At 42.6% G+C, this 22,853-nt stretch overlaps 1 protein-coding gene across 9 annotated transcripts in view; it reads left to right on the top strand.

Annotated features, from left to right (window-relative positions):
- ASPH (aspartate beta-hydroxylase) overlaps window positions 1-22,853 on the top strand; it is a 325,502-nt gene that overhangs the window by 287,515 nt on the left and 15,134 nt on the right. For all 9 annotated transcript variants that reach the window (XM_073631691.1, XM_073631689.1, XM_073631688.1 and 6 more), the window contains 3 exons: window positions 14,510-14,645; window positions 17,937-18,028; window positions 18,502-18,635. In XM_073631691.1, coding sequence (XP_073487792.1) covers window positions 14,510-14,645; window positions 17,937-18,028; window positions 18,502-18,635 — 362 coding nt within the window. The remainder of the gene's footprint in view (window positions 1-14,509; window positions 14,646-17,936; window positions 18,029-18,501; window positions 18,636-22,853) is intronic.

Genomic DNA, 22,853 nt, shown 5'->3' with positions numbered 1-22,853 from the left:
TCATAAACGACCTGGAGGATGGGGTAAACAGTTCAATCTCTGTATTTAGACGATACTAAGCTAAGCAGGGCAATAACTTCTCTGCAGGATGTGGAAACCTTGCAAAAATATCTGAACAAATTAATGGGGTGGGCAACTACATGGCAAATGAGGTTTAATGTAGAAAAATGTAAAATAATGAATTTGGGTGGCAAAAATATGAATGCAATCTATACACTGGGGGAGAACCTCTAGGGGAAACTAGGATGTAAAAGGACCTGGGGGTCCTAGTAGATGATAGGCTCAGCAATGGCATGCAATGCCAAGCTGCTGCTAACAAAGCAAGCAGAATATTGGCATGCATTAAAAAGGGGATTAACTCCAGAGATAAAGCAATAATTCTCCCGCTCTACAAAACTGTGGTCTGGCCGCACCTAGAGTATGCTGTCCAGTTCTGGGCACCAGTCCTCAGGAAGGATGTACTGGAAATGGAGCGAGTACAAAGAGGCTAATAAAGGGACTGGAGGATATTAGTTATGAGGAAAGGTTGAGAGCATTGATCTTATTCTCTCTGGAGAAGAGATGCTTGAGAGGGGATATGATTTCAAGTTATAAATACCGTACTGGTGACCCCACAATAGGGAAAAAACGTTTTCGCAGAAGGGAGTTTAACAAGACACGTGGCCACTTATTAATATTGGAAGAAAAGAGGTTTAACCTTAAACTACGTAGAGGGTTCTTTACAGTAAGAGCGGCAAGGATGTAGAATGCCCTTCCACAGCGGGGAGCATCGATAGTTTAAAAAAACGGTTAGATAAGCACCTGAACAACCACAACATACAGGGATATACAATGTAAAACTGACATATAATCACACACATAGGTTGGAGTGGATGAACTTTTCAACCTCACCTACTATGCAACACTGTGCCATGTCCGCAGACTCTGACCTCCCATGTGCCATATCCGCAGACTCTTACCCTCCCATCTGCCATGTCCGCAGACTCTGACCCTCTCATCTGCCATGTCCTCAGACTCTGACCCTCCCATCTGCCATGTCCTCAGACTCTGACCCTCCCATCTGCCATGTCCTCAGACTCTGACCCTCCCATCTGCCATGTCCTCAGACTCTGACCCTCCCATCTGCCATGTCCTCAGACTCTGACCCTCCCATCTGCCATGTCCTCAGACTCTGACCCTCCCATCTGCCATGTCCTCAGACTCTGACCCTCCCATCTGCCATGTCCTCAGACTCTGACCCACCCATCTGCCATGTCCTCAGACTCTGACCCACCCATCTGCCATGTCCTCAGACTCTGACCCACCCATCTGCCATGTCCTCAGACTCTGACCCACCCATCTGCCATGTCCTCAGACTCTGACCCACCCATCTGCCATGTCCTCAGACTCTGACCTCACATGTGCCATGTCCACAGTCCCTGTGGACTGTGTTGCACGGGGGGAGCTCTATTGACTCTTGTGTAAGGAGGGGGCTGTGGTGACCAGAGACTTCCTTACATCACAGTTTCCCTTTACATCAGAGACTGCAGCATCACCTCTTACATCAGATTCCCTAAGATCTCTCCTTTACACTTTGTAGCTTTAAATATTGATAGTGAAAATATATTGCACTAAAAATGGCCATTTTACTTTTTTAAATGGGGCTCTGTCAGTAAATGTAATGTTTTTTGCCAGTAAAACATTGGTGCTGTTTGTAAACTTTGAGCGTTCTATCAGTAAATTTACTTCGGTGGGTTGGCACCACCGCTAGCAGAGATCCGCCGTGGACAGAAATAGGGTGCAGAGACCTGTAGGACAGTGGGGGAATCCCTAAGTATATATCAAATAGTGTATATATAAACTTACAAGGTACTATTCAGTAGTAGGCACAGAAAGGTAATGCTAGGCCACAGCCACAAAGTTGAGAAATACTGTAGTCATGACCTTTATATTAGTTGATAAATAATAATTCTCGTGCTCTCCGACTATAATAATCCTTCTGCAGCTATTCAAAAATATCAAAATTAATTCTAGTTGTAAACAATAAGGCCTTGTGCACTCTGCCACTTTTACAGGCATTTGACTTTTTATTTTTCAGCCTGTAAAAGCACATCTATGTTAGCCTTTGTGTTCAAGCACACACAGGCATTTACGGGAATATTAGAAGAGGAGCGTTTTACAAGCTAAAAAAAAAAAAACATAAAAAATGTGTAGTTTTTTGGTTGTAAAATATTAGAAAAATCCCCATTATGAGTTTTCTGCATTTATATTTCAGTCATAGATTAACTTTACTTCTTTTCATCTGAAAGATAATTACTGGAGAAGTGGTTGTTCTTTTTTGTCTAATTTCACAAAGTGCGCAGTGAAAATCATCTACTTATTGTTGGTGCTTGATCCGGGGAAGATGTGAAAATTCCAGTGTATTTTTCCAATATGCTTATTATATTGTAATTATTTCTGAAAATGTTGTGATTCACACTTTCTATGTAAATGAGTCACCGTGTCTTTCTTCAGTTAGTAATTATTACTGTAATTGTTCTGTCCTATAATGTTTTGTACAGTCGTTAATTGCTGTGGCCCCTGACTTTCTTTTCTTTAATGCTGGAAAAGTTTGTCAAAATATTCAAGTCATGGATGTGTGTTCTGCTTTAAAGGTACATAAAGAGAGAAAATATTTCATTCAAGCCATTCAGAGGACACAGTGCCTAGTGAGATTCTTTCATTTCCATCCTATGTATGGTACTGCTTGCTTGTTAAATTCCTGTGATTTTCAATCTCCCTAATTTTAGAATGCTCATCAACCTAAAGATTGAAGATGCGGGACAAGTCTTCCCAAGTTCACAGCTCCATTCTTCCTAAGTAGTTAAAGAGGAAGGTTGCACAGATTAATTACATGCATGTTGAGCAGCACTGCAAAAAACTTGATGATTTAGTTAGAAATGGAATATTTAGAAACTTAGATTTAAAGTGGTTGTAAAGGCAGAAGTTTTTTTATCTTCATGCATTCTATGCTATAAGATAAAAAGCCATCTTTGTGCAGCAGCTCCCCTAATACTTGCTTGAGCGCCCTCTCTGTCCAGTGATGTCCACAAGTGTCTCAGCCATCCAAAATTATTCCTCCTGATTGGCTGTGACCCAGCAGCGGCGCCATTGGCTCCCGCTGCTGTCAATCAAATTCAGCTAGTCAGCCAATCAGGGAGAGAGGGGGGCAGGTCGGGGCTCCGTGTCTGAATGGACACAGGGAGCTGTGACAAACAAACTGCTTTGGGGGCACTCAACAGGAGGGAGGGGCCAAGATCACAGACGAGGGACCCAAGAAGAGAAGGATCTGTAAATATAACATGTTATTTTTATAGAAAAAAAGAGACCTTACAATCACTTTAAGTTACTTAGCAGACTTCCTCACTGTAGCACAGCTGCAGTGTTTGCTAAGGTTAACGGTTCACTGATTGATTATAATCTTTGCAAGGAGTTCCTCTTTAACCACTTCAGCTCCAGCTTGCTTAATTCTGAACACAGCTACATCCCCAATTATAAGAGGGTGTGATCACCCCCCACCCCTCACCCCCACACACCCATCCAGCCACACACACACACACTTGCCCACCCACACACACACCCCCCATATTGCCCACACACACACACACCCACCATAAAATATTTCAGTTTATTTTTCAGTTGAGTTGAGTTGTGCAGTTTATAGGTCACATTAAAGGTGAATCTGACATTTTAACAGGGGTGTGTAGACTTTTTATATCCACTGTAGATGATATGATTTTCTCTCCAGCTACGTATCTATAGCCACTGCCAATAATTGCATCCCTAAAACTTGACATGCTGATTGTACCCAAATCATTCAACGTATCGACTTGAGTATAAACAGCCATGCCCATACATGGTTTGAGTCTTGGCAAGTCACTGCGGAACCGGCTGAGACTCAAACCGTCTATAGCCAGTTTTAGTTTCGAATCCAGTCCCTGAGATATCAAATATGCATAGTTCAGGCATGTCCAAAGTCTGGCTCGCGGACCAATCGCGACCTGCATTCTAGTTTTGAATGGCCCACCTGGTTATTTGGACATATATATCTTTTGTGGCCCCCAACGATCTCCCAGCGCCACAAAAGATATATATGCTGGCTGCCTTGGAGGGGACGGGGAGGAGGCGGGACGAGTGCCGTACATACAGGAGTATTTCCTGTTTACACGGCAGCCTCTGTAGTAGGATGTCCCATCTCCTGTGCTCCCATTGGATGACTGTTCTGTCCATCAAAGGTGGTGGGACTTTCTATTAAAAAGGCCGCCGAGAAAACAGGAGTTTTTCCTGTATGTAATCTTGTGGTACTCGTCCCGCCCCCCTCCCTGTCCCCTCCGAGGCTGCAGATGGATGGGCATCAATCAGGCTGCATTCCTGGCAATGGTGGGTGCTGCATTCCTGGCAATGGTGGGTGCTGCATTCCTGGCAATGGTGGGTGCTGCATTCCTGGCAATGGGGTTGCTGCATTCATGGCAATGGTGGGTGCTGCATTCCTGGCAGAGGGGGTGCTGCACTGATGGCAATGGTGGGGCTGCATTCATGGCAGTGGGGGTGCTGCATTCATGGCATGAGGCTGCAGATGGGCACTGACCCTTATTTTGCTTCACAGTCCTTTATTTAAAATTAAAGGTTTTTTTCCTGAAATTTCCCTTTTAAAGTGAAGGTGCATGTTATAAGCTGATAAATACAGGATATCCAAATAACACACCCAAGCTCATCTTTTTACTCACAGACAGTCACAAAGGCAAGAGAATTCTTGTTGGGCAGTGTATTAGTGCTCGTACTGACATACTTAGACCGAATTGTAATGGTTCAAAGAATGTCAGGCAAAATGGTCGGCCCTCACGCATGTTCACTTCATCAAATCTGGCCCTCTTTGAAAAAAGTTTGGACACCCCTGGTATAGTTACATTAGTAAAAGCTTGACCAATGTAAACATGCAATAAAGATCATGTCTGGAGTTCAGCTTTAAAAATGTTGTATTTCTGCAATAAAGGCCAATAAAGTGAACCTTTTACTACCACTATAAGTCTGCAGAAATACATTCCCATTAATTATTGCTATCATCATCTCGCTTGCGTACAGTAACTTCCTGTATTCGTTTATTACATTCTAACATTAAAAATATGTAAATACAAACAGAATGTTAAGCAAGGAATATCGAATACAAATTCTTATGTTGTTGACAAATGCTGTTCGCTCGACATGTTTCACCAGTCGGCTTCTGCAGGAGCCAGAAAGCATTATAATTATTATCACAACATCGATATTCAAAAGGTTGATTGAACAGCCTTCAAAAGGAGTCACCGAGGTTCATGCATAAAGGGAACTGGCCCTCACAACAAAATTATTTTTCAAAAATTGTACCCTTTTTCATTAAAAGCATTCCTTATGCTCTAAATTGGTGATCTTGCTTAGGGCCAAGAAAATGTTGTCAGTCTTCTGCAGGTAGGTAGGTCTCCTCTCCTCTAGTGATCAGGCTGCAACATTGTAACTTTTTGTAGCAAATCGATGTGATTGATTTAGAGCCATTTCACACCACATGCAACCAAGTGCATTTTTTTTTTCTGCATCAAAAATAGATGGAAAATAGGTTATATGGTTTCCAATGGCATAGTTCACACCAGTGGGGTTTTATTCTTTTGAGTTCTGATACCCCCTCTCCTTCCTCTCTTGTTTTTCTTTTTCGCGGAAGGGAACTTCCCTGTCTGGGTTCCTGAGTCAGTGTGTCCCGTCTCCCTCCTGGATTCGGGGGGATGAACGGAAGGCCCCTCCCTCTCTCTCCCCGGGCTCCGTGAAAATCCCCTTTTCCGCGTGAGTCCAGGTTGACTAAAGGTGAAAAGCGATTTTGTGTAACCAGATGATAACCATAATACGGCTGCACTCGACCCCTATTGGAATAGTTAGGTGGTGCCGAATGAGAAGAATTATTATTACCAGGGCGACTTTCTCTGTAGGGAAAAGCATCATTATGATGATATGATGGTGAATAACCAGATTGCGACTGTTGATATCCACCATACATATCATTGGTCCCCTCCCCTCCATGAATAGGATATCTATATGGAGAGCGGTGGTAGCCCCCTCATTTACCTCGGCCCCTTCTATTTTTGCCTCTCTTGAAGGGGGCATTGAAGAAATGACCCCCAGTGGTAGGTGTACCCATTCTGGGGGAGTCTGGATCATCATAGACATAGATCTCATTGTTCCTTGGTTCAATAGATGGAGTATTAATCATAACATCATTACTCACATCTACAGAAGGGATTTGAGTTTGAGTGATGACAGGGGTGGAAACTTGCCATTTAAAAACGTTGTTTTTACTAAAATCTTCTAAATCCCTAACAAATTTCTTCTTTTTCTTATTTTGGGTCTCTGTATCCCATTTCACAAGTTTGTTTTTCAGCTCATTAGATAATCTCAAAAAGTCATCAGACTCCTTAAAGGGTTCAAGGGTGGCTTTGAGATCCCTAATTTGAGTTTCCAATAAAACCATCTTACGACGTTTACGTGTAAATAAAGATTCCAAAAGTTCTAGGCCTTTGTCAATAAAGAATTTACTCCATTCCTTCATTGCATCACCATCCACAAGTCCGTCATTAGGTGGGACCCTACCGTTCCAGACCCTACCGTGACAATCACGTGATGACTAAGGGGGAGATTGAACGAGTGTTCTCGTCTGACCTAGACCCATTCAGGCAAATACAGCTTAATGCCTTCCTTCGATCAATTATGCAACGAGTGTCGGTGGTACATACTCCATCTAGGTTTGAACAGATATGCCTAAAGGGTGAACCATTAAGACTCTCACTCTCATTTATGTACGCATTGTTGACAGAGTTAGAAGCCCCACAAGAACTGGCTTTTATACAAGCATGGGAGAGGGACCTCGGGGTTACTTTCTCTGAGACACAGAAAAATAAGATCTTTATGTTTACGCATAAGGCGTCAATGGCAACCAGATACCAAGAAGGGGGGTATAAAATTTTGACTAGGTGGTATAGAACCCCGGAAGTATTGAATCGGATATTTCCACAAATATCCAATCTATGCTGGCGCTGCCAGGGTGCAGAGGGCACCATGTTACACATATTTTGGGATTGTACTAGACTGAAAGAATTTTGGAAAATGGTCTCTGAAATAGTTAAAGAAATTACAGGTGTGTCTCTTGGAGAAAATCCGGCAGCTTTTTTGTTGCACGATATTCCGATATCTATCGATAAATATAAAAAATCCCTTTTAAGGCACCTGCTTACAGCAGCAAAAGCTTGTATCCCGGCACTCTGGAAAAGCACGGTAGCTCCGACAAAAATACAATGGATTAGTAGAATAACAGAGATCCAACAAATGGAAAATCTTACCATGACGTTGAGAGAGCAAGAAGACAGACATCGGGAAGTCTGGACTCCCTATATTATATACAGGGAGCAGAATCCCTAAATAAAATTTCTAGCGGGGGAGGGGTGGACGGTACGAGGGGGCATAATATTAATTTTTTTTTCTTTTCTTCTTCTGTGCTTCCTTTCCTTTTTTTTTTTTTTGGGTTATGGAGGATAACCAGGGCTGTCCCAGGTTAAGGAAAATGTAATAAGAGTAAAATTATTACGGATATGTATTAGAATAATAAGAAGGCACGATGAAATGATGAGTTTTTGCCTAAAGATAACATAATTTCTCGATAAAGATGATAGTAATTGGCGATTTTCAAGAAGATAGTATTTGTAAAATAGAAGATGTAGGTGTTAATGTACTTATATGTAATACTGTATTACTATTATTGTGGAAAAATAAAAATAAAGAATTTATAAAAAAAAAAAGCCTCACAGCTTGATAGGAGATCAAATGGTTCCCGAGAAGGAACATATTAAACACACATATATCCCGTTCAACTTCAGGAGCAAAGCCTCATTTAAAAAATGAGACTCTCTTCCCATAATCTATCATCAAAAATAATCTTTAGGAGTCCATCCCTGTATACATTTTTTTTTCACATGAAAGAAATCCGACTAGCAAAAAGAAGTCCTTGGATTTAAAACACTGAGATGAATATCCAGACCTTGACCACGAAGATCTCTTTATACTGACACTAACTAACTCATTTACAGTGCTGTGTGGCTCCACACAGGGTGACGTCTTCCCAGAACTCAGAGCTGTCTATTCAGGGAAAGTCATAGCAGAGGAGACATCCTCGCCTTGTGACCATAACAGCTCTTGTGACATAGTCTCAAATAGGTCATCATCACCGGAAAGATCCGACATGGATTCGATTTCCGAATCTCCCAACTCTTCCGCTGGCAAATACTTATTTATAGTCCCAGCTACATTCCCCACCAGCTGCTTACCCGTTCCTGTCGTGGATTTTTCTGGATCCGGTTCGGGTAGCCTCGGGGGTAGGCCACGGCCGCGGGAGGCCTTCACATATCCCACCTTCCTCTGTACAGGCACAACAGAGACAGGCGTGGTGGATTCAGAATTCAAAGTAATGTCCGCTGATGAGACGGCAATAGCAGTGTCTCTCTCCGGAACATTTTTGGCAACAACAGGCAAAGTGACGGCCTGCCGCTCTCTCTCCGTAGTAATAGCAGCTTCTACTGTGGCAATACCTGTTGTCCAATCCATCCGATAAGCACGGGGCGACATGATAGGTTGCTCCACCACAAACAAATACTCTCCACATTGCGGACATCGACCAAATGGACGGAGATGTACGGCCAGTCCTTCACATTTATGGCAAATCATGCCCAGTCCCTCAGTATCTCCTGAGGTATACAGAACAAACCTCCCCTGCGGCTTCAGACGAACACCAGTATCTGTAAGCAGGGTTCCGGTCAGCACAGTATTCAAAGCGGTGCTTGCAGGGAACATTCTCGGTCCCATAATTGGCTGCATCGTCGAAAAAGACATAGCCACACTCTGATCTTCTCAGCACGATCATGAGGCCTCTCTTCTTCTCTGGCGCCAAACACATACACGCGTCCCACGTGGTATCAAGTAGGGTAGACTCCTCCCACTTGTTCTTCTGATCACGTAACTCCCAGGCTTTCACTGGCGCCCGCCGCCTATGCATTCAGAAATAAAGTCCTGCAACTTTTAACCTCTTTTCTTCCTGAAAAATTTTACAAAATCCAGCTCTCACCGTAAACTCACGGTGAAACACCTCTCTGGGTTGCGAGAATCGATGGTCAACAAATCCCGGATGACACACCCACATGTAGCACTAACACTCAGTGGAGCTGCTGGTTTAAACGGGCTTGTTACCTTCACTCTCGACACCCCTGTTTCACCAGCACCGGGTCTAGGGTTCCGTTGAGTTTACCTCTGGGCGATAAAAGCACCAACACTTGAGTACTTTTTCAATGCTTTATTGAACCAAGTAACGAAGGAAGTAGCAGGAAAGAGACAGGAGGAAAGCTGCAGGGAAGCTCAAATACCTTTTATTTAGGATTCTTGAGAACGTCCTTTAAAGTTGAATATTGTAATCGGATTCAATCCCCTTGTGGGACACAATCTTTGCTCGTCTGGATAGGCCTCTCTTACTTGCCTAGCAGCCAGTACGTAGCACGAACAAAAGTCTCTGCCACAGACTTGCTTGAAATAAACCCGTACGATCCTCTGCCACAGGATGTATTGGTTTTTTGCAGTGAATGTCAGACACAGTACTTGGACCTCTAAGCCAACCCGGCAGTACTATGCTGTAGAACTACTTTAGGATACATCCTCCAACCGAGTCACCAGGCCCCTCTCCAGACCAACACTCTGCATGATCCTTCCATGATGGGTCCTCCCCTGGGATCTTCTCGGTTGTCCAGCTTCTTCATTCTGGATAGACAGCTCAGGACCATTCCTCGGCTTCTGTGGTAGGCCCCAGACATGTTTCTGGGCCCGCCCACGCGCCGCAGTTCCAGAGGCCCGCGGGGTAGCACTCTAACGCATACCTGTCAGCCAGGAGGGCCAGCAGGTGGCTGTAAAACAAACCCCAAAACATGGCATCTGTCCCATAAATACCCTCTCCCAGAATGCAACTCGTAGGACCACCTCCACCGAGTTGTCTCCGGGACAGAGGATAACTCATACGCTTCGACACATTGCCCTTCCAACACCAGCCAATGGTAACAGCGACACCCACCGGCTCAGTGTGAAACCACACGCAACGTCAGCCAAGCTGGAACAGAGGCAAATCTAACTCTCTTAAAGAGCAATTCACTAAATTTACCTATCAGATGGTAGATCAGAAATCTACCAGCGCTACAATAGATTTAGGCTAATATGTATTCTGCTACATATTTTTTGGTAAAAAAAATCCCAATAAGCGTATATTGATTGGTCTGCGCAAAAGTTGCAGCATCTACAAACTATGGGATATTATTTTTTTTACTATTGATGGCGGTGATCAGTGACTTATTGCGAGACTGCGATATTGTGGCAGACAATTTGGACGTTAACTGACACTTTTTGGGGACCAGTGACATTAATACAGTGATCAGTGCTAAAAAAAAATATGCACTGTCGCTGTAATGACACTGACTGGGAAGGGGTTAACATCAGGGACAATCAAAAGGTTAACTGTGTGCCTAGCTGGTGCTTTCTTACTGTGGGGGGAGGTGCTTGTACTAGGGGAAGGTATGGATCGGTTCCCCTGCTTTTACAGAGACACAGGATCCATTCTTTCTGCACTGACAGAACGGTGATCTGCCTTGTATACATAGGCAGATAGGTTCTCCTACTGTACCGAAGGATCGGCGGGTGCCAGTGGACATCGAGTCCGCAGTACCCCCACTGTGTATGATCACAGAGAAAGTGGGCCACCAGTGGTGCACGCCCCAGACCCGGAAGGGTTGGATCACGTACTAGGTACGTGATTCAGCGCAGCCGTGCCACTTTGCCGCCGTATATGTAAGTTATACAGTCAGAAAGTGGTTATATTATTTTGTATAAAGGGTAATGGTTTGTTTTAACAATGCTGTACTGCTCCTAAATTTAAAACAGAGTTGCCTCTCCCATGTTGGATGTTCCTGCTTTCATTACAGTGGGATAAAAAAATGTTGCAAGAGGCGTGGCTATCAGCAATGACATTGATGGTTCAAAAGCCTGTAGCCCATCAATCAGCACCTGACCACGCCTAGTCCTGCCCATGCCTATCTGGATTGACAGCACTGCTTCTGCTGCTGAAATCCTCCCACTGTGAGCTGCGCTATCTGGGAAGGGGAGCGTCAAAGACACAAAGTTAGATTTGGCTCAGTAAAAGAAGTATTTTGTTTACGTTATGAGGCTTGTGCATCACATAGTAACTGGATTTGGGACTTGTCTAGACTGTCATATAAGAGCTTTTAGTTGTACTTTAAAAAAAAGTTTTAGCTCATCTTAAATGACATACAAGCGACAACTCTACAGTTTCTACAGAAATATCTCCATTTGTCTTCATCTATTTCTATCACCCGCTGCTCAACAGAATGGTCTGTCTTTAGAAACAGAGGGAATGACGTTCTAAGATTTGCCCTGAACATATTCTCAGTGTAGATCAGGGCATTGGTACACGGCCTTTGTCTGTCAGGCCTCTCTGCAGTATATAAAAGATATAGGCAGAAAAATATGTCTTTTTTTTTTTTATCAACTACCTGGGAAGCTGTAACATGGCTCTCAGAAATGGCAGTTATTGTGGCTGGAGACTGAAATTTTATGTGGTGTCGTATCTGAGGTCTGTATAGAATCCTTCGTTTTCATTGAGCGTCTCTTAAATAATGAATGTTAGCCTGAGTTCAGCGTAGGTGTAAAACTGCTCTGGGGACATACATTACTGTCACAGCAGCAGGCTTGTTAGTTCCTCAGAGACAAAGCCTCTGTCATTACAGAAAACATGGTGTATGCTGTTCCTGTGGATCCCTCTGTACTCAGGAGGCAGCCATTTTCTTACTGCATTCAATATCTGAGAGGCGGTAGTTTATCTAACCACTGGGAACCTGTGGCAGCATGTGGCCTCCGATCTCTGTAGGGACACATTATTCAATACAAATGGCAAACAGTAACTTTGTAAATTCTAAATGTAAAAACTTTTCCATATATATATATATATATATATATATATATATATATTAAGATTAAATTAGTTCTAAAGGTTTTTTTTACTTTAATAATGCATTCTCTGCATTAAGTTAAACTCCTCACTATCTGTCCTAACGACTTCAATCCCTAAACACTTACCTTTTACCACTGCAGCACTGTCTCAGCTGTAGCACCGCTACCTTCACTTCCTGCTTTCACAGGAGACACTGAGGACAGAAGAGCCATAGGCTGCTACTGCTGTCAGTCAAACTCCAGTGAGGAAGGAACAGGAGGTATGGCTTACTGGTGCTGTTTGTGTTTTCGGACGCATGCAGCCCAGCTCAGGAGTGCAGATGCACAGGTGCATCCTTAGCTCCTGGCTTGCTAAGAAAGCACACGGAGGAGGGAGAAGGGACATCTCTGTGCAGAATCATTGCACAGATGAGGTGAGTAGAAATTTTTTTTAATTTTAGGGCTGTTTCACACCAGAACATGGTACGGAGAAGGTGCATTCTGTGCATGTTCACCAGAGATGCTGCCCTTGCAGTTTGCATGCGGGTGCCAATGTCTTGGTAATGGTAGCTGAAATGCAGATCACAAACACAGTGCATTTGCGGGCACCAAATTGCATGTTACCGTGCTTGCACTACTTTTAAAAACGCACTGCAACAAATTGCATACCATGCGGTTTGGTGCAGTTCCTTTTTAAAAGTAGTGCAAACACTACTTTTTCCACGGTCCCATGCAATCCTGGTGTAGGCTGGCCCAGAAACGATAAAAAAAAAGTTAGCATTTAGTATCACTTTATGTACATGCCAAAAGCATTGAAGGCTAACTCCACCTTTTACAAAATCATAAATGCACATATAATTGCAGAAAACTATTTTTATTTTTTTTTTGCAAACCAGCCTGCAAAGCTTTGTAAAACACAATCAATGGATTGCAGGTGCAATGCTGGGCTCCTGCAAACTCTTCCTCCCTCCAGCTCCCTGTCTTTGCAGAGGTATTGACTTTCAGTTGAATAACTGGAGGAAGTATCAACAGACTATGAGTACGATGATCACTGCACTTATGTTCCATTGAGAACTGCAAGTCCAATTGTCATGGTGGCACATGGTGGTGCCCTACACAGCCACACAAATTTCTAAAGTGACAGCTGCTGCGGAGGAGATGAACCCCCACATGCTGTCATGGGGGGGTTGGTTTGGGGGGTCCCAATTGCATTTTGCTAAATATTGGTGCAACATTTAACACAGTCCAAAAGGTGGAGTTAGTGATTAAATATCTAGCCAGACGTAAGCAGATATATTTTTCTCTTTTGCATTAAGAGGTTTGGGCTGAGCATTTTTGTAATAATGGCATCTTAGCATCACTTCCACCCTCCACCAGTATTGAAAATGACCTCACTAGGTGTTGCTGTGTTTTTTTTTTTCTCTCTTCTTTTCAGATAGGTTGCAAAGAGTCTCCACAGTTCCTATGTCAATATCCAATCTGATGTGAAAAGGAAGTGCTTTTTTGGTTGACGGGAGGTTTGCTTGTTAATTATGGCAGTGAAATAGCAAGAACTTTTTATAACTTATAGCAACCAGAGATTAGGTTAGGACTCATTGAAATCTGCACGTTGCAGATGCAGTTAAAAAGTTCTGTTTGCGTCATCAAAATATATGTTTCATAGAGTTCAACCGTATCTTACTAAATATATACAGTACAAGTGTAACATGCACGTGAAAGCACAGTGTGCAACATAATGTGCAAATATGAACCAGAGACTCATAGGGAACCAGTCAACGCAATTAACTGTGATTTCTGAGTTGTCGCTTGTTGGCCTGTAAAACTTACAGCACAGCTAACTAAAAGTTTTCATGTTGTAACTTGTGGTTCTGTGCTGCTACCAAATTTATGTGAATTGACTGGTCACACACATATGGAGAAAAATAAATATATGACTGGCTGTGCTAATTATAGGCGACTGATACTCTTTTGTGTGTTGTCCCTTCCTCATAAGAAAATTCAGTGTAAATGAGTTCTCCATGTTCCTTCCCTTGACATCCCGCAATTATAATATTTGCAGGCAGTTAAAATGATAGCATGTCTCTTTAGATGGTGCTTTTATGAATACCAATGAACAAATCTAAAAGCACAGCAGACGCCCTGATGTCTATTGTTTTATTATACTGAGCTAGTTATCTGGTTTTGATAGGTGCTACCACTGTGTTGCCTTGTTTGGAGAAACATAATGGTTAACGTATTGTTTGAAGTCAAAGAGCAAGAGCAATTTCCTGTTGAAAAGCCCATGCAGGCATATAGATTCCAGGCACGTTTTATTTTGAGATAATGATTCCAGCGTGCAGAGTTGTTATGCAGTAAGAAGCAGCATGCTTATTAATTTTGTGAAATAGTGATCAACAGTGAGTCGTCATATGCATTAATGATCCTGGGCTCTTTCTTTGTCAAGACTTTGGAAGCCAACTGGAAGATAATTCGTGACGAGGGGCTTGCTGTGATGGATAAAGCTAAAGGCCTATTTGTTCCTGAAGATGAAAATCTGAGGGAAAAGGGAGACTGGAGTCAATATACATTGTGGCAGCAAGGTAAGTTGGAAATAAAAATGGTAAATGGATTTTTATGCATATGTGGTAATGTTAGTTACAAACGGAGATACAGTATCTCACAAAAGGGCATACACCCCTCACATTTTTGTAAATATTTTATTATATCTTTTCATGTGACAACACTGAAGAAATTACACTTTGCTACAATGTAAAGTAGTGAGTGTGCAGCTTGTATAACAGTGTAAATTTGCTGTCCCCTCAAAATAACGCAACACACAGCCATTAATGTCTAGACTGCTGGCAACAAAAGTGAGTACACCCCTCCTAAGTTAAAACATCCAAATTGGGCCCAAAGTGTCAATATTTTGTGTGGCCACCATTTTTCCAGCACTGCTTTAACCCTCTTGGGCATGGAGTTCACCAGAGCTTCACAGGCTGCCACTGGAGTCCTCTTCCAATCCTCCATTATGACATCAAAGAGCTGGTGGATGTTAGAGACCTTGCGCTCCTCCACCTTCCATTTGAGGATGCCCCACAGATGCTCCATAGGGTTTAGGCCTGGAGACATGCTTGGCCAGTCCATACCTTTACCAGACCTTTATCCTCAGCTTCTTTAGCAAGGCAGTGGTCGTCTTGGAGGTGTGCTTGGGGTTGTTATCATGTTGGAATACTGCCCTGCAGCCCAGTCTCCGAAGGGAGGGGATCCTGCTCTGCTTCAGATATGTCACATTATAGCAAAGTGTCATTTCTTCAGTATTGTCACATGAAAAGATATAATAAAATATTTACAAAAATGTGAGGTGTGTACTCACTTTTGTGGGATACTGTATATCTTAACTGAGTGTATGCTATCATACTTGACAACCCACAGATTTCTTTTAGCTGTTGGATTTTCGGGAGATATTATATCGCCATTTGAGTGCCCAAAACTGACCTAATAAGCCTTACTATTCTGGATCTACATTTATTTCACTACAGTATTTGGGAACAAAAAACAAGTGAGACTTTTTGGTCTGCAGTGTGGAGCTTCAAATTTGAGATCTTGCTTGAGAAAGGAGAGTGTTAAATGCAACAGTGTAGTGTCTACCTGTTATTTAGATAAAGTTATCAAACCTAAAAACAGGCAATTAAAGGTGGCCGGCATATACTGAATTTTAGTCTGCAGGGCACCCCAGGAGCCTACAAGCCGGAGCACCCTGCATCTAATTATCAATATCCCACTGTGCCACACTCTTGATAATGGAAATGTTTCTGTTGCTAATACAGATGCAGGCGGTGGGGAGCGGGTGAGGAGGTAGGGGAGCTTGGATCTCCAGACTGGAGTCAGCCATTTCATACAGTCTCTGGGGCCCCCCGGAATAAAAAGAAGTATGTAGCTTCTTGAATGCCTTGAATTGTCATGAATGTCCACAACCAGTATAAGTTGCTACCTCACTGACAGCAACATTCTTGATCCCCCTACAGTCTGGCTTCCACCCGCAACATTCCACTGAAACTGCCCTACTAAAACTCACTGACCACCTGCTAACTGCTAAAACCATTACTCTATACTCGTAGTTTTAGACCTTTTAGCTGCCTTTGACACAGTTGACCACCCACTCCTCCTTAATAAACTCCACTCCCTTGGTCTCCGCAACTGTGCTGTTTCCTGGTTCTCCTCTTACCTAACTCAGCACACTTTCAGCATCACAAACCACACCATCTCCTCCGCACATCTTCCTCTTTCTGTTGGGGTACCCCAAGGCTCTGTCCTTGGGCGCCTGCTAATCTCTCTCTACACCTCTTCCCTAAGCCAGTTAAAAACCTCCCACGGCTTCCAATACCATCTCTACTCTGATGACACCCAGATCTATCTCTCTACTCCACAACTCCCCCCTCAATCTCCGCATGTATTACAAATTTACTGAGCGACATATCAGTATAGATGTCACACCACTTCCTCAAACTCAATCTTTCTAAAACTGAGCATGTAATATTTCCTCCTTCCCGATCTAGCCCCCACCCCCTTGACTTTACAACTGAGATCAACAACACAACCATTGGTCCCTCCACTCAGGCCAGGATACTAGGTGTAATTCTAAACTCTGACCTATCTTTTGGGCCCCACAGATCACTAGGTAAATCTTGCCGCCTTTACCTCCGCAACATTTCCAGAGTTCGCCCCTTTCAGACTAACGACACGACAATACTACTTATTCACTCTCTGGTTTTTTCCGCTTTTACTACTACAACTCTCTGCTGACTAGCTTACCTTTTGAATTCTGCTCCTAGAAATATACGCCTTTCTAACAATCCATGACTGCTGTACCTCTCTGCCAATCCCTTCACCGGCTTCCACTAGCCCAACATATAATATTCAACCACATTGTACAAAGCCATACACTGCCCCCAGCTACATCACCAACCTCATCTGCAGATATCGCCCAAATCATCCTCTCTGCTCCTTCCAAGATGTCTTGCTTGCTAGCTCTTTCGTTACCATTTCCAATACTCGCCTCCTGGACTTTGCCAGAGCCTCTCCCTTCCTTCCTCTGGAGCTCCCTACTCCAGTATGCCTGGGCACCTCTGAACCCTGTCTGCCTTTTAGGCAGTCCTTGAAAACAAATTTCTTTACGAAAGCTTAACCCACATAAACCTAAAAAACTGTACTTGAGTCACCTCCATCAGATCACCCCCAGCAGCTATTACCTTTTTTTATTACCCCCCCCCCCCCCTTTAGATTGTAAGCTACATGAGCAGGGCCCTCCTATTCCTTCTGCATTGAACTATGTGTTATAATTGTACTGTCCCCCTTTATATTGTAAACTGTTGGTGCGATATAGATCTGTATAATAAAATAATGTATAGAGTAGAATCTTTGGCAATTTGGATAACTTCATCCACCTGAAAGATTTGCTTTCAGAATTCAGATTTGTTGTCCAAGCAGGTTTCCTTTAAGTTTTTCATTCACCCGCTGGGAAAAAATGGCCATGTAATTATTAAATTGGCTAAACAAACCTCTAAGTCTGAAATATGTAGACGTTCAGCATCTAAACCAGATTTTTAGACAACAAGTAGGGTAATGGAGGTGGTAGTTAGATGAACACATGTGCGGACAGATGCCAACACATGACAGCATGTTTGATACAAAGTTGTTCGTTAGATGTTATTTTTCAAAATCCTAATGAAGCAAGATGGATGTTGAACCTTACCTACCTGAACGTAGACATATTTGTTCATGTCATTCTGAATGTTGCTGAATTGAAATTAACACTGTTTGGATGACGTGATGTGAGACATGTGCAGCTATGAACAGATTCTTTCATTCTTGAACATTTGTCTTTTCTTCAGGTCGAAAAAATGAGAAATCATGTAACTCTGCACCTAGGACCTGTGCTTTACTAGAAAGATTTCCTGAATCCACTGGATGCCGAAGGGGGCAGGTACAGTTAATCAGTCTTTTTCTATAAACCCAACAGATGGGGGTAAAGGCCTCGGCTGGTGTGTTTGGGGGTCTCTAGTGGTCCAGGATTGCAATGTATTATAGTAGAAGCCACATAATTTGGTAAGTCCTAGCATAATAGTGTAACTACTAGGATCCCAGAGTAATGGCAGACTTTATTGAGTGTTAGCAGAGATATAAACCATCATTAATGTAGTATGTATGTTTTGGAGCTAAGAGAATATATAGAGTAGCACTTGTTCGTAGAGTACTTTGTTTTGCAACACATGCTTGGTTCGGGTCATAGTTTTATTCCACTTAAGCATTTATTAATGATGGGCACTTCAGAACTCCAAATGCCATTATATGTAGAGATCTGATCATCACATTAGAAGCACAGCATGCTGTGTCCTAGCCAGGCCATTGGTAGTATTCATGATATCACATTTCCTAAACTTTTGTCTTTGTGCTTAGATCAAATACTCTGTCATGCACCCTGGAACTCATGTGTGGCCCCACACAGGGCCAACAAACTGCAGACTGCGGATGCACTTAGGATTGGTTATACCAAAGACTGGTTGTAAAATAAGATGTGCCAATGACACTAGGTAAGAGTATAGTGTTATATTCACATGCCTTATACTTGTAGTTGTAAGTGCCATATACTTGTAGTTGTAAGTGTCATTTTTTAATTTAGAAATTACCTGAAAAAACTGTGTTGTGTTGCCAGTTAAGAACAGGTCATTGCAAAAAGAATTTAGCATGAACAATTGAGCTGTGGTAGACATACATCTGTGTCATGGAGCTTTGGAACAGATCTCATCTTAAAGAGGAACTCTGGCCGACCTCATTTTTTAATTTTTTTTTTGCCCTGCTTACCTGATGGTGGTATATGAACATTTCAGATACACACCCATCCAGTGGATCCATGTTTTCCCAGACGTCCTCAAGAGGCCTGCCGGCTCTTCCGGGTTCAGTGGACAGGCCTCTCGATGACGCACCAATAGGCCACCTGCTCCTCCTTCTCCTGACTGAAAGGTCATGCCTCCTGGGTTATGTGACGTACATATCCTGGGAGGCACAGCGGGCAGTGTGCGCGTAATTCACCTAAGGCGAGTGACATGCATTGGGGAGGCCTTAAAAAAACAAAAACGTTAACCAAAGAAAAAAAAAAACTATGTTCTATTCGTGCAGAGGAAGGGACGGAGGGGTGGAGAGGTGGGATTGTCCTTGGAAGGGTAAAGGTCGACTTTAAATGTATTCTCTCTTGAGAAGAAGAGATTAAGGGGGATATGATCAACATGTACAAATACATAAGGGGTCCATATAGTGAACTTGGTGGGGGCACTCTTTACACCTAGAGGAAAAGAAATTTCATTACCAAATAGGGAAATGTTTCTTCACAGTGAGAGCTGTGAAAATGTGGGAGAGACTCCCTCCAGAGGTGGTTCTGTCCAGCTCAGTAGATTGCTTTAAGAAAGGCCTGGATTCTTCTATATTATTACATAATATAACTGGATACTAACATTTATAGGTAAAGTTGATCCAGGGAATATCCGATTGCCTCTCGGGGGATCAGGAAGGAATTTCTTGCCCCTGCTGTAGCAAATTGGATCATGCTGTGTTGGGGTTTTTCTCCTTCCTCTGGATCAACTGTGGGTATAGGATTGTGTATATGGGATTGTATGATTTTTTTTTTTTTTTTTTTAACTAGAAGGACTTGTGACTATTTTCAACATGTCTAACTATGTAAATTCTTCTAATTAAAAGAGAATTATGTGTTTTTTTTGTTTTTTTAATTTTTTTAGATTCATACTTACCTAGATGGATGCAGCATCGGTCCGATGCAGCATCTGTCTCTCGGTGCCTCTAACACTGAGAACCGGGCGATCGAACACAGCCGATCACTCGGTTTTCACAGCTCCGTGAGCAGAAAGCTGGTGACTGTCAGTCACAGCTCTCTGCTCTGCCCCCTCCTTGCTTACTGGAGCGCTGGGCTGTGGGGGGCCCAGCTCAGATTCTCAGCGGCTCGCTGAGAGGCTGAGCCGGGTGTCAGTCCTGGAATCTAGCAGATCCCGACTCCGTGGTTGTGATGACGTGGAGCCTGGACCGACTTATGTGACGTCGACAGAGAGCGGACTTAAGCCCGCTCTCTGCTGAAAACAGGTCACAAAAGTGCAAAATGAACTGCACTTCTGTGATCCAGAGGAGAAGTACAGTCAAACAAGCTTTGGCTGTACTACTTCTCCTTTTAAATAGCATTCAACCAACTGCTTTTATTTCAGTGTATCAAGACTCCAGAAGCTCCCAGAGTACATTTTGGGGTCCCCGAATTGTATGTGTGGTTCAAATGCATGTCACAGAACAACACATAGTTTCGGATCTCTCCAAGTTCCTTAAATGATACTTTTTTAATGGATTTATTTTATTTATTTCAGTTACTTATATAGCGCCGTCAATTTACGCAGCACTTTACATATACATTGTACATTCACATCAGTCCCTAACCCTCAAGGAGCTTACAATCTAAGGTCCCTAACTCACATTCATACATACTAGGGACCATTTAGACAGGATCCAATTAACCTACCAGCATGTCTTTGGAGTGCGGGAGGAACCCGGAGTACAGGGAGAACATGCAAACTCCAGGCAGGTAGTGTCATGGTTGGGATTCGAACCAGCGACCCTTCTTGCTGCTAGGCGAAAGTGCTATCCACTACACCACTGTGCCTACAGCGGCACAGTGGATGGGGATTGTGTTAGTATTTGAAATGTCAAATTCTTTTGTGCTATAATGCAAACTTCTATCAATAAACACAATGGGGTTGATTTACTCAAACCAAATAGACACTCAGTGAGCAATAATAATTTACAGTAACCTCTAGCAGCCAATCAGTTAGTAGTAATGATGTGCAGTAACCTCTAGCTACCAGTGGGTGAGCAGTAAAGATACACTGTAACCTCTGGCAACCAATCACTGCCTAATCTATTGTAGTAAACTGATTTGGAGTCTAGCTGCTATTTATTGTATGAGTGGGGGCTGGGGCAAAAATGTTTGCCCAGGATCCAATCATTATTAAAGACCACCCTGTGTGTGTGTATATATGTGTGTGTGTGTGTGTATGTATATATATACACACACAGTGCTCAACATTAATCAGTACAACAGATTTGTCAGAAAAACTTTACTTTCCTTTCATAATCAACCTTTTCTATGGGACACTATACTGCAAAATACTCCCACAAATGCAGTCCATTGATTGCAACCAAAATTTTGTTAATTTACAAAAAATAGTTTTTCCTAACAAATTCATTCATGACCATGTTGCAAAAATGAATACACCCCAATGAAAGTCTTAGGAGCAAAGCTAAATTTTAGACAACAAAATTCTAATTAACAAGAATTCAACTACAGGCAAGTCTAATTGTTCATTAAACAGGTTTCCAGCACACAGTGGGCTATAAAATATAAAAGGGCGTTACTTAACAAAGAAAACCCCTTCCCATTTCATGCTGTCAGCAATGGCACCAAATGGAAGAGAAATGTAACAAGGCCTGAGAAAGAAAATAATTTCTTTACACAAGAAAGGTGAAGGCTACAAGAAGATAAGCAAAGCTTCACTTATTTAGAATACTGTAGCAAAACAGATACAAAAATTAACAAAGATAGAACTGCAACCATCTCACAGAGACGCCCAGGCTGCCCACGGAAGTTAACGCCTCGACAGGAGCATCTTCTGATGAGAAGGGTTAAAGAATATTGCCATGCAAGTTCACTGCAGCTAGCTAAAGAAAGTAAAAATCCAAACTGGGGTAATTGTTTTCTGTGACACAATACCGCGTACACTGCAGAGGAATGGCATGCATGGGTGTCGTCCACAATGGAAGCCTTTCCTAAAGCTCCTGCACAAGAAAGCCCGCCTAGAATTTGTCAGGGCAGATGCTGAAAAAGAAGACTACTGGGACTCTGTACTCTGGAGTGATGAGACCAAGATAAATGTTTTTGGAACTGATGGCTTCAAAACTGTAAAGTTAGGAGTGCAAAGAAAAATTCATGGTGCCTACCAGTGTTAATTTTGGCAGCAAATTTCGATTTAGTTTTAGGACTAAAATTGCATTTTAGTTTTAGTCCCATTTTAGTCTTCTGCAAGTGTTTTTAGTTTTAGTCGTATTTATTCGACTAAATCTCCAGTACATTTTAGTTGACTAAAATCGAATGAGTTTAGTTACATTGTAATGCATTATTTAAGCATTTCTCTACAATTTCCAAACTCATTATATACTGCTGGAATGAAAAATCGAATAGGTTATTATATATGGTGTTAAGGTTTGACATAGATTTAGTCGTTATATAAGGTCTAAATTGATTTTTTAAGCATGTGTGCAAAAACAGCTCTGGCAGAAAAAGAGTTAATCTTGCACAGATCACACAGTGTGCTGCTCTCCTATAGCGAACAAGCTGTGAAGCCTATTGACAAGGAGCAGGTCTCCTTCAGGGGGCCTCTATATAGCCGTATGAAGTGTGAGTGTGTGACAGTGTGTGAGAGGGTTAACTACACACAGACCAGCCCCCACCATCCCCCTTCATGCTGCAGATAAGGGGTATTGTTAGTCTAACCTTTCTGCAGAGTGAGGAGTCTGTGGACAGCCTCCTATCTCCAAATACAGGGCTCCATCCAGAGGAATCAGGCAGAGCTCCATGGAAATCGAAAGTTCTAATGCCCTGTACACACGATCGGACATTCCGACAACAAAATCCATGGATTTTTTCCGACGGATGTTGGCTCAAACTTGTCTTGCATACACACGGTCACACAAATCTTGCT

Source organism: Aquarana catesbeiana, linkage group LG05 (genome assembly GCF_042186555.1).
Source record: "Aquarana catesbeiana isolate 2022-GZ linkage group LG05, ASM4218655v1, whole genome shotgun sequence".
NCBI lineage: Eukaryota > Metazoa > Chordata > Amphibia > Anura > Ranidae > Aquarana > Aquarana catesbeiana.
Note: the sequence above shows the minus strand (reverse complement) of the source record. Positions and strands in the feature narration are given on the sequence as shown.